General features: G+C 40.7%; 1 protein-coding gene across 1 annotated transcript in view; it reads left to right on the top strand.

The window, feature by feature from the left end:
* Window positions 1–15,290, top strand: part of LOC142657049 (vitellogenin-1-like) — a 99,218-nt gene that overhangs the window by 32,337 nt on the left and 51,591 nt on the right. Inside the window, exons 11-15 of the mRNA XM_075832099.1 lie at window positions 6,647–6,865; window positions 9,549–9,766; window positions 10,720–10,817; window positions 12,644–12,768; window positions 12,850–12,957. Of these exons, the coding sequence (XP_075688214.1) occupies window positions 6,647–6,865; window positions 9,549–9,766; window positions 10,720–10,817; window positions 12,644–12,768; window positions 12,850–12,957 (768 nt within the window). The remainder of the gene's footprint in view (window positions 1–6,646; window positions 6,866–9,548; window positions 9,767–10,719; window positions 10,818–12,643; window positions 12,769–12,849; window positions 12,958–15,290) is intronic.

Below are 15,290 nucleotides of genomic sequence, written 5' to 3'. Positions count from 1 at the left end.
GAGGTCCAGCACACGATATGATGTGAAAAAATACAAAACTGTTTCTTTAAGTCAACAATAAAACAAGAAATTAAAAAATCTATGATTAAGAACTGAAAAGTTTGGAACGCGTAGGCGTTGTCTCCAGGGATTTTTTCGTTTCTTGTTTTAAATTTTGACTTAAATAAACAGTTTTGTATTTTTTCACATCATATAGTGTGCTGGACCTCTACATTTTTTTCCTTCATAAATTACTACAGGGCAACTAATGCAGCAAGTCCATCATAAGATTTTCTTTTTCTTGAGTCTCACAGTGCTCTATGTCCATCATGAGACTTTGTTATATAATGGTGTAGATTCCAAGTTCGACACATATCATCCACGCTGTGCTTGAGCCCAATGTATGGGGTGAAATATTGCACAACTCATGCCATGAAGCATGATAAATCTGCCTTAAAGGGAATGTGTCGCAAATTAAACCTTTTTTTTTAAGTGTCGTTACTTATTTCTATTATATTTTTTACGTTTTTTGCTGTATTTTTTATTTTTTTCCGTATGGTGGAAAGTATTAAAAATTAAATAATAATTTGACATGTTTTCCAATGTTGGTCACCACGGGGGAGCACTTCCCAGAATTACAGCAAGGTGAATAAGGCAAAGCAACCTGACTCACAGCTGCTGTAAATGTGGGAGGGAACCTCACCCCCCCCCCTCTCACCCCCCCCCCCTCTCACAAGCCAGGTAAAGCTGTCTTCAAATTGCTAAGCAGTGACTGGCAGCCATATTGGGTGTGATTCTGCAGCTGGAAGAAGTTCTAGGACACACCAAAAGGCTAAGTGTATGTTCACACGCTTACTAAACAAAGGGAAAACCGATCCTGATTTTCAGCCATTTTTTAATCAAACTCGCGTTTTTTAACGGCCGTTTTTGGAGCTGGTTTTCTATAAAGTCAATGAAAAACGGCTCCAAAAACGTCCCAAGAAGTGATGTGCACTTCATTTTGGTCGGGCGTCTTTTTACGTGCCGTTTTTGGAAAACGACCACATAAAAAACGCCCAGTCGGTACAGAATGCCGTATTTCCCATTGAAACCAATGGGCAGATGCTTGTAGGCGTTCTGCTTCCGATTTTTCAGCTGAAAACATTGTGTGTGAACATACCCCTAGGGTATGTGCACACGCTAACTGCATTTACGTCTGAAATGACGGAGCTGTTTTCAGGAGAATACAGCTCCGTCATTTCAGACGTAATTGCTCGTACTCGCGTTTTGCGAGGCGTCAATTACGGCCGTAATTTGGAGCTGTTCTTCATTGAATTCAATGAAAAACGGCTCAAATTACGTCCCAAGAAGTGTCCTGCATATAATGTATATAAGTGTCCTGCACTTCTTTGCCGAGGCTGTTATTTTACGTGCCGTCTTTTGACAGCGACGCGTAAAATTACAGGTCGTCGGCACAGTACGTCGGCAAACCCATTCAAATGAATGGGCAGATGTTTGCCGACGTATTGGACCCGTCTTTTCAGGCGTGAAACGAGGCGTAAAACGCCTCGTTTACGCCTGAAATTAGGTCGTGTGAACCCAGCCTCAGAATGATGAAAGTGAAGTGAATGACTTTTCAGTTGACCGGTTCACACGCCGTGTATTTGACATGTTTTTTTTTTGTGCACATTTTACGTGCAAAAAAAACACATAAAAAACGCTTGATTACACTTGATTTTGCGTGTTTGGGGGATGTGTGTGTGTGTGTGTGTGTGTGTGTGTGTGTGTGTTCTCGCCGCTGATTCTTCAAAACAGCTGATAAGCGGCTATGAAGTATCAGCGGCGCCCGTGCACACTCCGCTCTGCCACACACACACACACGGGAAAAGTCTTGAAGGGGTCGTCCAGGAAAACATGGCGCCGCACCTGTCCTCAGGTCGTGTGTGGTATTACAGCTCTGTCCTATTCACTTAAATGGAGGTGAACTGCAATACCAGACAAAACCTGAGGACAGGTGCGGCGCTGTGTCTCCAATCCAGACACCCCTTCTGTCCTGAGATGACCCGACAGGGGAGGCGGGTGTCAGAGCCACCCACCGCCATCACCGCAGACAGAACCACACAACTATGGCATGAGGGCAGGGCTTGTCCTGAGTGCACTGTCTCTTGTTATGGACAGAGTTATAGTCACATGAACCCCGTCTGATGAACCACCGGTAACCTAGGTCCGATCACATGACAGAGGGGGTCATCAAAAACCCTGTGCACCCTCAGCCCGTCCATTCAGCCCTTTCCTGGTTATATCTGCGTCTGGGAAAGCTGGGTGACCACCATTACCCCTCATACTGGAGTGTTTAGGGATGTGACTAGTGAACCTCTCACACTCCAGTAGGAGTAATGGTGGTCACCCAGCTTTCCCAGACCCCTGAACGGTAAATTTCTCTAGTTGTCCTGAGACTGTTTGGGGATGTGACTAATGAACCTCTCAGTCTCAGCACAACTAGAGAGATTTATCATTCAGGGGTCTGGGAAAGCTGGGTGACCACCATTACCCCTCCTAGTGGAGTGTGTTTGGGGATGTGACTAATGAACCTCTCACACTCCAGTAGGAGGGGTAATGGTGGTCACCCAGCTTTTCCAGACCCCTGAACGATAAATCTCTCCAGTTGTGCTGAGACTGTTTGGGAATGTGACTAATGAACCTCTCACACTCCAGTAGGAGGGGTAATGGTGGTCACCCAGCTTTCCCAGACCCCTGAACGATAAATCTCTCTAATTGTGCTGAGACTGAGAGGTTCATTAGTCACATCCCCAAACAGTCTCAGCACAACTAGAGAGATTTACCGTTCAGGGCTTTCCCAGTACAGTTTCATCGTGTCTCCTTCACACAAGGGAGGGAGGGGGGCCGTCGGGGGGGGGGCGTTTAGGGGGGGGCCGTCGGGGGAGGGGGGGCCGTTTCGGGGGGGGGCGTCGGGTGGGGGGGCCCGTCGGGGGTCACGAGAGCGGGGGTCTGTGAGATAGAGAGTGGGACATGCAGAGACACACATCTTACCTGCAGTGCAGCTGGTCTTCAAGATGGCGCCTGCTCTCTCCCTGCAAACAGCTGCTCTGCTCTGTGTGACTCTGACCTGCGTCTGCGCAGGACAGAGCCATAGTGCAAAGTCAATGGGACGGGTCCCGTTCATTGACTCCTATGGACTGTAGCTGCCGTATTCCATGTCTGTATGTGTCGTTAATCGACACATACAGAGATGAAAAACAAAATGGCAGCCCCCATAGTGAAGTAACAGTTAGAAAAAAGAAAAAAGTAAAAAACAAACACACACATAAATAAAAGATTTTATAATAAAACACAAAATGCAAATTGATATCAAATTATTTTTTTTCGTGACACCTTTCCTTTAAGCTTGCCATACATGTAAAGATTGGCTCCCAGGTCCAACCATATCGGGACGCTGGGGCCTACATTAGAACATTTTTGCAATTACAGGAATGATTTCCCTGTTGAAAATAATTTCTGATGTTGCAAATATTATTCACTTGCATAACTGAATTAGGTGTTTCCGTTGCTCTGCCCCGTCATAGAGCAGAACAGCAAAAATACCGGACGCGCCAAATCCGTTGCATGACACCAAAGCTGCACAATGTATCCAATTGACTTTAATGGGTTCCGTCGGTTTTCCGTCATGGTGTCCATTGTTTTACCTGACAAAATAGCGCAGCATGTCATGCTATTTTGTCTGTCATTTTTTACCTAACTAAGCCCCCGATGCAGATGTGAATGAAGCCTTCATCCCAATTTGCGCGTTTTTCTGCATGAGCCATGATGGATATGATGAATCCATTTCTTTGATCCTATAGACCCATGGTTCTCAAAGTTTTCATCAGTTTTCAGTCCATTTTACTGGAGAGAATAGTGCAGCATGCAACTGTCAGGGCATGCTGAGAGTTGTAGTTTTGCAACAGCTGGAGAGCCATAGTTTGGAGACCACAGGTCTAGTCAAATGTCAGCTCATAGTCCTCATTCACACGACCATATTACAGCTCTCTACAAGTTTTATGGAGCCATAATTTATCCTATGGAGAATTCCATGCCTCCACGTGATGCCGTATGATTTAACAGAGATTTTTGTGTATGCCCTTCACGTGCCACCGTATTATGAAAAATCGTTTCTTTGCTTCATCAGTGGATATATGGGTACTGATTTTCCCCATAGAAGTCAATGGATACTAAAAAATCCCATCTGTGCATACAGACCCATGGAAAAAGCTCTGTATGATTACCAATATTCTCACCTAACTGTTAGCAAGGATGACTGTTTGGAAAATGGAAAGAACTCAGGTGGTACCGGCATGAAACACCATAAGGAAGTCATGCGGAAGAACATGGAACTCATATGGTACCTATACAGAACATTACATGGGAATATATGGTTATCAATACGATACCACACTGGAATTCATATGTCAAAAACAAGGACTCATACAGTTACGTTAATCCAAAAATAAAAAAGTTATGACTGCCAGAATACAAAGTAAAGAAAAAAAAATCTTCTAGTCTTAAGGTCACAATTGCCCTTGTCCTCAATGGGTTAAATTAGATCGGCCTATGCAGTCCTGTGAAAAAATGAAGCAAAATATCCATTCCCATTGTATTTTCTCTTTGCCTTATGGAAAATATTTGTCCGTTTCAGTTGCCTTAAAACTTTTACATTGAAAATCAAATTATGTCTGAATATGTGAATATAAAAGAACGCTGTCTTTTCAATTGCCAAGGCTGGAAAGAAAACATTATCTTTATCTGGAAGTAAATGTGGTATATCTCTGAATTCATAGAGTCCGCTGTACAACTAAGCCAAAGTGAGCTTTACTTCCCACCCACAATATAATCATATCATGTCTTATTGAAGCTAATACGTTTACAAAGGAAAATGATATACGATTAGACAGCATAATGCTTTTATAAATGAGAATGTCAGGTTTAATTCACTATCAGCAAAAAAATGTATTATTTCATTTATGCTATGTCATAGACTTCTGGTGACTTCAAAGCTGCTATATTCTATATTCAAATTACTTCTCCCAGGAAAGATAAAGGAATATTGAATGGCAGGGCTCCTCTATTGCAGTAGTTATTTTCCTTTAGTATTTCGCATATATAAACTGTGGGGGTCATTTGAAACATTTCGGCATTTTCTGCATAAAAGAGAGGTCGTCCGGCTTGGACAATCCCTTTATTGTAGTAGAGTTTATAAAAATAAGCTGATCATAGGTTGTCCTGGTGCTGGGATCCCCAAACATTAATTCTAAACTTCAAAAAAATCTGGCAGCAAGTTTTCAATTTCCCTGCAGTGCCTCCACAGGGGAAATGAAGCATTACACAGTTCCCACTTAAATCATTGGGCTGTCTGTATAATACATAGATGTGCCGGGTCCTCCAGAGCAAGAGACGCTCTTTGTAACAAAAGTCCGCTCCAGGTAATTGAATAAGGCCCTGGAAAAAAGGCTTTTCCCTTCTGTTAAAGGGGTTGTCCAACATCCGGACCCCGCACCGATCAGCTGCTCCGGCTGCCTGCAGGCACCGAATGTTATTTCACAGCATGCAGTGTAGGAGCCGGAAGCAGTTGGCTCCGTACACTGCATAGCGGCCATGTTGCAGAACTCTGCTCCAATTAATTTGAATAGGAGCAGAGCTGTAGTACTGCAGCATGGCCGCTATTCTGTGACCGGAGCCAACTGCTTCCGCCATGGACAGCCGATGCACTGAGGCAGCCGGATCAGCTGATTGGCGTGGGGTCCAGGTGTCGGACCCATACCGATCATACACTGATGAGCTATCCAGAGGATAGCTGTGTTATTTACTCTGTATGAGCTGCTAAGGGGAGCGGAGGAATGGAGGTGACAACTAACCAAAGCACATTTTTGGGTTAGAATAGTGGCTAGCAAATCTACAGCGACCGTATTATTACCAAAAAACTGAGAAATCAATCAAATCAAGAGCAGAATATTATATTCTATATTTCATATGTTTTAAAAGAGTTGTTTTGTTTAGAGACCATGTTAATTTTATGGAGAGGAAGTCCTCCATTCAAGATTCTCCTCTATTAGCTAAAGCCAAGAGCCATTACAAAAAGAAGGTCTATGCATTATATAGACATCCTATTAATTTTAATGGGCCCAGCATAATGCTTCACGATAGGGGAAAAGTAACACTATCTGCCCATTTCCTCCACCAATAACAGCTGATCGCTGGGGGTCTTAGCTATGGAATTACCCATAAATAATTTATGAATAGGCAACACCTTAGAAAAAGGTGTTTTTCACATCATTCTTACAGTCAAAATAATAGTTTGACTCTGAGAAAGAAAAAGAACGGCCCTTCATTGTGCATGTAACAAAACAAAGGATGTCAGAATATCAGCGAGGGCTATTGTGCTCACCTTTTGGGATTGTGCTAAACACAGGTGCAACCCTGGTAGAAACGTGTCAACGGGTTGTGTTGCTCCTCGGCTGCTGCTCCTTACTTGTCCTGGAGAGAAGGGGTTAAAAACCTTACCGGATGTGAGTTATTCTGGGTAAATTAAATGTAACTACATGATATTTTTATTTGAGATGTGCCCAAGATTAGGACCTCCTAAAATGAAATCTATAACTGGTATCAAGTACTTTTCTTTATACTTATTTTGTAGCCTCTTCATGATCTTCTGTCTGAAGCAACCGAGGCAGTGCAGAACGAAGACATCATCCTGGCCCTGAAGACTCTTGGGAATGCAGGACAAGTATTATGTATAAAGCGTATCATGAAGTTCATTCCAGGATTCTCATCTATGGCTTCCAATCTACCACTACCAGTCCAGGCTGCCGCTGTAGTGTCCTTGAGAAATATAGCACTTAAACATCCAGCAAAGGTACCTACACACCATCTGTAGATTAAACATGGAAACCTACAGATTATTTTGGAGTGTTTCTCAACCAATGGCCACAGATGGCTCTTGGGCCTTGTGCCCAATTCCATTGCACACCTATGACACCAGGGATGTCATAGTATTACAAAAAGTTGGCATCAGGATAAAAACATATTACTGACCCTTAGACACCATTCTAAAATACATATCACTGCCATTTGACACCAGGCTAAGAACTGTATCATGGGCATATAGTTCCTGAGCCAAAATCATATAATGTTCATTTCTAGATCGGCTCTCCTGAACGTATTTTGATATCAAAAGGAGGATCATATGTCAGACACATACACTAGGTCAAATTTTTATATAAGTTATGTTTTTGGGGTGTGTTAGGAAACCTACCAATTATGGGGAGAACATACTCACTCAATGCAGATCTTGCCGTTGGTCAGATTAGAACCCAGAACCCCAGGGTAACAGTGCTAACCACTGAGTGACTATGCACCTCGTATGTGATGTTTATTTGATTAAAGTCATTTCATAAAGTGTTGTACAACATCATTGATATATGAAACCTAATATAGCTCACATTACATTTAGATGTAAGTCACTAGCTAAAAACAATGGAAGGCCTCTGTAGCAGAGTTGACTTTATAGGGACATTTTGTCATTGGTGCGCCCTTGGCTTTCTTACATAGTTACTTAGGTTTAAAAAAGACATATATCCATCAAGTTCCACCTTTCTCAGATCAATTATACACGATTCACTGCTAAATATGGTATTCCATAGCTTGACTACTCTTACTGTAAAGAACCCTTTCCTATATTGTTGTCTAAAGCGCCTTATCTTAACACGTACTGTAAATAAGATCTCCTGGTCATTTGTACAGTTCTTGGGCTGAGTAACACCTGTGCCAATTCTTTGTATTGACTATATATATATATATATATATATATATATATATATATATATATATATATATATATATATATATACATACATACTCCTGCACTTTACATTCATCCTACAAAGATGTCTACAGGGCCAGATTTAAGTGACTAAAGCAAGTGGTCTACAATCTTTGAGACTCTAAGGATTACAGCCTTACGTTGGCCATATACCCTGGGAAAGCTCACAGCACATACACATACATAGGTACCCATTCACTGCATTGGGCTGGTTTAGTATTGTGGACTATGCTATACTTTAAAGACGGATACATTAAAAAGAAAACATTTACCACACGGTATACTTTTTTCTCAATGGGGGCCTATTAGCAACGTATCTCACTGTATGCCGCAGTCTTCCGTCCAAAGTATACATATCGGCTAAAAAATCATGCATTATAGACGACACCTCTTGAATAATGACAAAATCTTTATTACAACACAATAGGAAAAAACACAGACATTTGTTTAAAAACAATTAAAATGCACAAACACGTCCATGACCTTGCCCTCAATAGGGTTAGGGAACAAATAGCCCACCATACAGACTTCATATTGCAAACCTACAATTATAATAAAAAGTAGCAAAAAGTAAACTAGCTAAGATACTGCAAACAAATATAAAAATAATTAAAAGAAACAATAATAGTGAAATAACCAAGTATCTGGGGAACCAAACAAAATACCAAATGTTACCAGATGAATAGAATATCCAGACACCCAAAACACGAAAAAGTAGTATTGAAGGCACATATAAGACAAAGAGAGGGTTGAAAAAAACACTAAACAGACATGTTCAGCACCCTATGACCATACCTCCCAACTTTCAAGTATCACAAAGAGGGGCAACTGATGAAAAAAAATATATATTTTAAGCCACGCTTCTAATCCCGCCTAATCCCCTCATACACACCCAGTACAGCCCAAACAGTATCATGCTCCCATAGTGCCTCCCACACAGAATAAAGCCCTCTAGCTGCCACCATACAGTATAATGCCCCCATACAGTTTAAAGCCAACACAGATGCCCCCACACAGATTTTCCAATGCAGTATAATGCCCACAGAGTTGCCCCCACATAGTATAATGCCTACACAGATGCCCCCATGCAGTATAATGCCCAAACAAATTCTGCCCCTGAGCATGCAGGTACAATTGACAGTGGGACATACCCCCGGGACAGCAGGACTGACCCGCTGAATCCGGGACAGTTGGGAGGTATGCCTATGACACCATGTGGATAGAAATACCCCACAAGTATTGCCACTCTTACTGCTTCATCCGGTCCGAGGTATGTGACGGAAGATCCTCGAGGCGTATACCTTCGACATAGTACTCTAAAGTTATTTGAACACAGTTTGAGCCCTACTCCATTCAGATCTTTGTACTTAGGTCATTTGGAGGTTTTTGTTTTTAGACTTTTTTTTTTATCCCTTTCGAGAACAGAATATAGAGCAACTGTCCTATACAACTCATCCCAGCAGTGTTAAACTTAGATTCAGTTGGTCTTCTCATTCCTTCAACTCATTTTTCTATGCCAGTAAATTAAATTCATGCGGTGCTGGAAACGAACAGCCTCTGAACCTATGCCACCTGTGGGTACCATCCTACTGTGCCTAGTGATAAATCCAGCCCAGCAAATCTCACAAACAAATTAACTTGTTTCAATACATATACTTGAAATGTAACAAACACAATTGAAAGAAATCCTGTTGATTTTTATAATTCTTCCATTCAGGTTTTGGATATTTGCCTACAGTTATATATGGACTCGAAGCAACATCCAGTAATCCGAATGATAGCTGCAGGGCTTGTCATGGACAACAAGCCTCCGGCTGCTATTGTGATGACCATGGCTAAGTCTCTGATGAACGAAGGTGACATGCATGTGGGCAGCTTTGTATATTATCTAATGAAGACACAGAGTAAAAGTGTCACACCTGATCTTCAAGATGTGTAAGTTTGTCTTTACGCCGTCCTGGGGTACTCAGCATGACTTTTATGTTACTTATACAAAGTCCGTATGACTGTGGAGCTGCCTATGGAAATGTGAGGACACAAAATAAGTTATAGTAGAGCACATTTAAGATGTATTTTATCTTAAAATGTTTTTGAAAAATAAAGACCACAAAGAATAGATGACGATTAATGGACACGAAGGAGATGATGTGGTAAAAGGAGATGTTGTAGTCCTGCAGGGTTCACCCCATTTTGGTTAGTTATGCAGAAGGTTGGGTTGTCCATTGATAGTCGGTCAAATTATATTTATCTTAAAGGGGTCCCCAAAGTATTTTTATATTCTGGTTCTGCCTCATAATGAGTTTAGAGACTTTTTAAGGTCTCTCTGTAGGATGGTTCCATATCTTATGTCCAAATGTTCACGTAATGAGGTTCAATAAGTGATGTATTCTGAGCTGAAGGACACATGGTAAAAAAAAAGGCTTCATTAACTTTCAGTAGAAATGGATACAAGGGACAAATAAAATTCTATCATATTTATTCTAAGTGCTCAGCTTAAATGGGGATATGAGCCAATTCTCACATTGATATAGGGTTCTGTCTTGTACTTTTCCTGACTAGAGGTCTTTTGGAGATCCCAATAAGGGGATACAATTCTATTCCTCTTCATCTGACCCTAATCCTCTACAACAATCTGCCCGACCCAATGGTAACACTCAATTTTTTATTCTCCAAGACCATTTATTTAGAGTTACCAGGTATAGATTTTAGCATCAAGTTCATTCAGTGCTTCTTTTGTCATGGTAGGTGAATTGACAATAATATCACCCAATGGGGCTCAGATGAATTGTAGAGCACCTCTTAAAAAATGTAAAAAGTTGAGCAAACTCTAGGATCTTCCTCTGCATTTGTATAAAGTCGATTATAGGATAACGCCCATTTGTTAACAGGGCTGCTGTCTCCAACATGGCAGTTACCATCCTGAAGTACAAATATGAAGAAACAAGAAATATATTTCGCAGTGGATTTCATTACAACACATTTACAGGTAAGGGGACAACTCTAAAAGCAGAATGAGTCATGTCTTTTTAGGTTCACCATGGACTTATTAGGTTGAATGTGGTGTCGGTAGAGTCAGTAGAGGTTGCAACTCCAGTTGAAGTCGATGCTACCAGAGTTTGAACTTTACATTGGAACCAGCCGAGATCATTAGTACTTTAAAATGAAGAAGCATAGCACACAGCTTCATGGGTGAACTTTTTTTATTTTTCTAAGCTGGAGTGCTGTCTCAACTTCCAATTGTTACCAGTGTTATCAGCGGGAATCAGGAGTCAGGATTCCATAGAGACGTGCACCCAAACTGGATCCCTCGATGCTTGGTGCTGTTGGACCTCTGTTTTGTTGTAGCTTCATTGAAGATATTGCATGCATAGTCCAGATGGTTCAGGAAAATTTTATGACATTGGAGGTAGATTTTAAGCCTAAGTACCTGACATGTTAAACTTGTATGAACTCAGGACCATGCCCTTTAGCTTTCAATTTGATCTCTGGGGTAATTTTGATGCCTTGGTAGACTTGAACTTTAATTTGAATGGGTGACTGTTCAGCTATAGTTGAATGAAACAAAGATTTGGTTGGAAACTTCTGCCTTAAACCAATGCTTCTACTAAATGTCGGGATCGGCATACTGGGCCTGACGTGAACTGATCATGTGACCATTACAATTAATACTTCATCCAGCTTGTTGGCTAGATTGCCTTGATGCGTTCAAGACCCTCCTTGGGTAAATAATAGTCAATATTATATCTCATGCAATGGTTACTATTATTGTAGTACCTACCAAATTAATATTTAGAGCAGGCGGCCATTAAAGTTGGTTAAAGTGCCACAGGGTCTTTCAAGAGACACATTGCCTGCCATATGCTCTTGCCCTTGTGGATTTGTGTTAATATAATGCATCACATCTTCATATAGCAAAACCAATTCCATTCCAATTTGACTTTTTCTTCGAATTTTAACCTGTAAGTTAATAACATTGATTATCTCGCTACATAGGCACTGATCAAGGGGTGGGATATATTAGTCAGCAAGTGAACAGTCAGTTCTTGAAGTTGATTTGTTAGAAGCAGGAAAAGTGGTCAAGTGTAAGGATCAAATTGTAATGTCTAGATGGGTCAGAGCATCTCCAAAATGGCACGTCTTGTGGTGTGTTCCCAGTATAGAGTGGTTAGTACCTACCAAAAGTACCTACCAAAAGGAAGAACAACTGATAAACCGGTGCCGGGATAATGGACGCCCAAAGCTCATTGATGCGCGTGTGGAGTGAAGGTTTAGCTCGTCTGGTCCGATCCCACAGAAGAACTACTGTAGCACAAATTTCTGAAAAAGTGACTGCTGGATATGATAGAAAGCTTTCAGAACACACATAGCATCACAGCTTCCTGCATTTGGGCCTGTGAGGCGGCAGACCAGTCAGAGTGCTCATGCTGACCCCTGTGCTCTACCGAAAGTGCCTACAATGGGCACACGAGCATCAGAACTGAACCATGGAGCGGTGGAAGAAGGTGCCTGGTCTGACAAATAAAAAAAATTTTCATCATGTGGACGGCGGGGGCTTGCGCGTTTCTTACCTGCGGAATAAATGACACCAGGATGCATTATGGGAAGGGGACAAGCCATAAAGGTAATGTTCTGCTTGGCATTCACAAGATTAGACAGGTGGTTTTAATGTTGTGGTTGAACGGTATGTGCGCTAGCCATTTTTTATATAATTTGCCATAAGGTGAACTCCTAAGTGTACAACTTACGGCTTTTTATTTATTTAGGTTTATTGACATTTTTGTTTCAGTAACAAAGTTTTCTTTTTTACCTCAGATTCCCTCATGTCTGGGATTGAAAGTACATTCAATGTAATACACAACCCAGCTGACGTTCTCCCTGTAGCTGCTCTCGGAAGGCTCAAAACCTACTTCATGGGGGTTTTTACTGATCTGTTTGAGGTAAGAAACCTCTTTGTACCTCTACCATGAGAAAACACATTATTTTGCTATTGAATGTTTGCATTTCATTGTGACATATAGATTGGCTATCACGCTGAAGGACTTCAGGAATTATTAATGAACAGACATTTGTTCTCCTCTCAAAGCGGAATTCAAAATATAAAGAAAATTGTAGATATGCTTAAAAAGGTAGGAACTTATTTTTAATAACTATAATAATGTGGACAGAATAACAATGACACAATGTGCGTTAAAATAATTGGGAACCTGTAAAGTCTCTCTGAAGGAACATTAGTGTCCAAAAATGTGTCAAGTTTAGGCAAATTAACTTCTAATAATATATAAAGGATATTAAAGGAACATTAAAGGGATGTTGAATTTAAGAGTAAGGCCGAGTTCTAAAGTTATTGCTTGGTTAAAGGTACACAGCATTTTTATCGGCTCTTTCAGGACCAGCTTCACCACCAGGAAAAACCTCGATGGATGCCAGAGCCCATTGGGTTGAGAGGGCCCATGGAGATCTTTATGTAAATATGGTCTTTGATTGACCATAAGAGATGGGGTAGGCAGTGGGTCCAGTGTGACTTTATCATGCAAGTGGCCGACATATACCTGGTGTGAGCCCTTTCTCTTTTGCTTATGGTATGGTGTCAGTGTGTTTATAAACTCATTAGACTGTCAAAGAAATGTGATAATCGTCTGAAAGATCTTCAATTCAGTAATCCAATATAAACATAGAGATTTTGCTTGGTTGTACATCCCTTGTAATTCCAATGTATACAGGAGGGGTAACCCGTAGTCCTTCAGACACCTCCAGCATCACCTGTCTTAGGAGAAAATAATATAATTAGCCAGGTTGAATTTTTGCCTGGTCAATTGTCTTCTCCTACAAGTAAGAAGGAAGCAGATATGGGAACAGCACTCCTCATAGTTCCTTTTAATCCTATGTTGCGCACCAAACCAGGGGTACGGTCCCATCTTCCCCCAAAGTACACAAGAAATTAAAGAAGGTATGCAGCACTCGGGAGGTGGAGATAAATCACCAGTGGTTTATTCCATTTTCTTCTCCTGGCTTAAGTTGTACCTACATACTCTCAGCCGCTTTCATGAATGGGTGACTGTCAACCCAGATCCTACTGAAAATGTTACTGTCATTTCAATGTCTATGTCTCTTCCCAAAGTTCTCCAGTCGATTGTGGCAATGTATGACTCTAAATAAGGTTTTCCGTGGTTGTACGACTAAAGACTATCATAGGAATTTAGTAATTGCCAGATGAGAGATATTTCAGACTACACTTAAGACGGCTGATGAATTATATGAAGGTCTGACATAGAAATTTAATGATAGTCAACAAACCAGTAGTCGTAGTCAGATGTATGCATCCATAAATAATGACCTATAAGGGGAGGGCTAAGGTAAAACACCGGAAGAGAAATCCCAAAACATAGACAAAAGACAATAAGTATTTCCCAGAGGCTCCAGTGTGGTGTCCTCCTAGAATAAACGGATCTAGAGGTCCTCTCAAGTGTTCAGTACAGTATCTGTATAATTGGTAAAAAACAACTGTAAAAAAATAATAATTAAATAATAATATAATAAGCATTGCAGAGGCCTCGTAGAACTCCTACATGAAAATTTCTAGAACTTTCAATTAAGGGTGACCATGTCTAGTCCTTTCCCATTTATGGTCTGCACCAAAAAAAACCTACACAAACTCTTTTAGGATCAGTGTCATAGTCAAAAAAGATGGTCATGTCATAATAGTTGTTTTTGGTACAAATCCTTACAACCTGGAAAACAGCTAATAAGGAAAGCCTTGTGTTTCTGTAGCTCAGTAAAGTTGGGGAAATCCACAATTCTGATAGATGGAAGTATACATTTTGGAAATTTGAGTTGTCATAAAATGTTAAAAGGGCTACATGCATTTATTTTTAAATTACGTTTAGTAGACAATGCCACAGTGGCAGACTGACCATTAGGACAGTGCCAGAGGGCAGATGACCAATGTGGGCCCACAACTCTTGGGCAGTTAGAGCACTCTTTAAAGTTTAAGCGCAAGTTCGGCATAAAGAAAATAAGTGCTCCTTCTCCTTATTAACCCAAATCAAGTTTACACAGACCATAGTGGTTGATAAGGGGCGCATAACCTTTAGTGACCAGGGGCCTAGATCACGCTCAGTCCATATTTTATTCTGTACAGAAATTGTCCTTGTGGATCTGCACTTATAAAAAACATATACAGCAATGCAATCGCCTCCCTGGAAACAAATGTTCGCTCAGAAATGACCACCTGTCAAATAACAATCTTTACGAAACCTAAACTTATAAAAATATAAACATAATATAAATATATTTCAGTATTTCACTCTTTTATTACAAATAATTTCCTACTTCCCAAATTATACAACAGTCCAACTATATGCCAATGCCACTTGAATAGCTGTTGCATACACTTTAAAATATAAAAGCTATTTTCATAAAATATATTACCATATTACTATAATTTACTCGGCATTAGAAG

The sequence above is a fragment of the Rhinoderma darwinii genome, chromosome 7 (assembly GCF_050947455.1).
Source record: "Rhinoderma darwinii isolate aRhiDar2 chromosome 7, aRhiDar2.hap1, whole genome shotgun sequence".
Classification (NCBI taxonomy): domain Eukaryota; kingdom Metazoa; phylum Chordata; class Amphibia; order Anura; family Rhinodermatidae; genus Rhinoderma; species Rhinoderma darwinii.
Note: the sequence above shows the minus strand (reverse complement) of the source record. Positions and strands in the feature narration are given on the sequence as shown.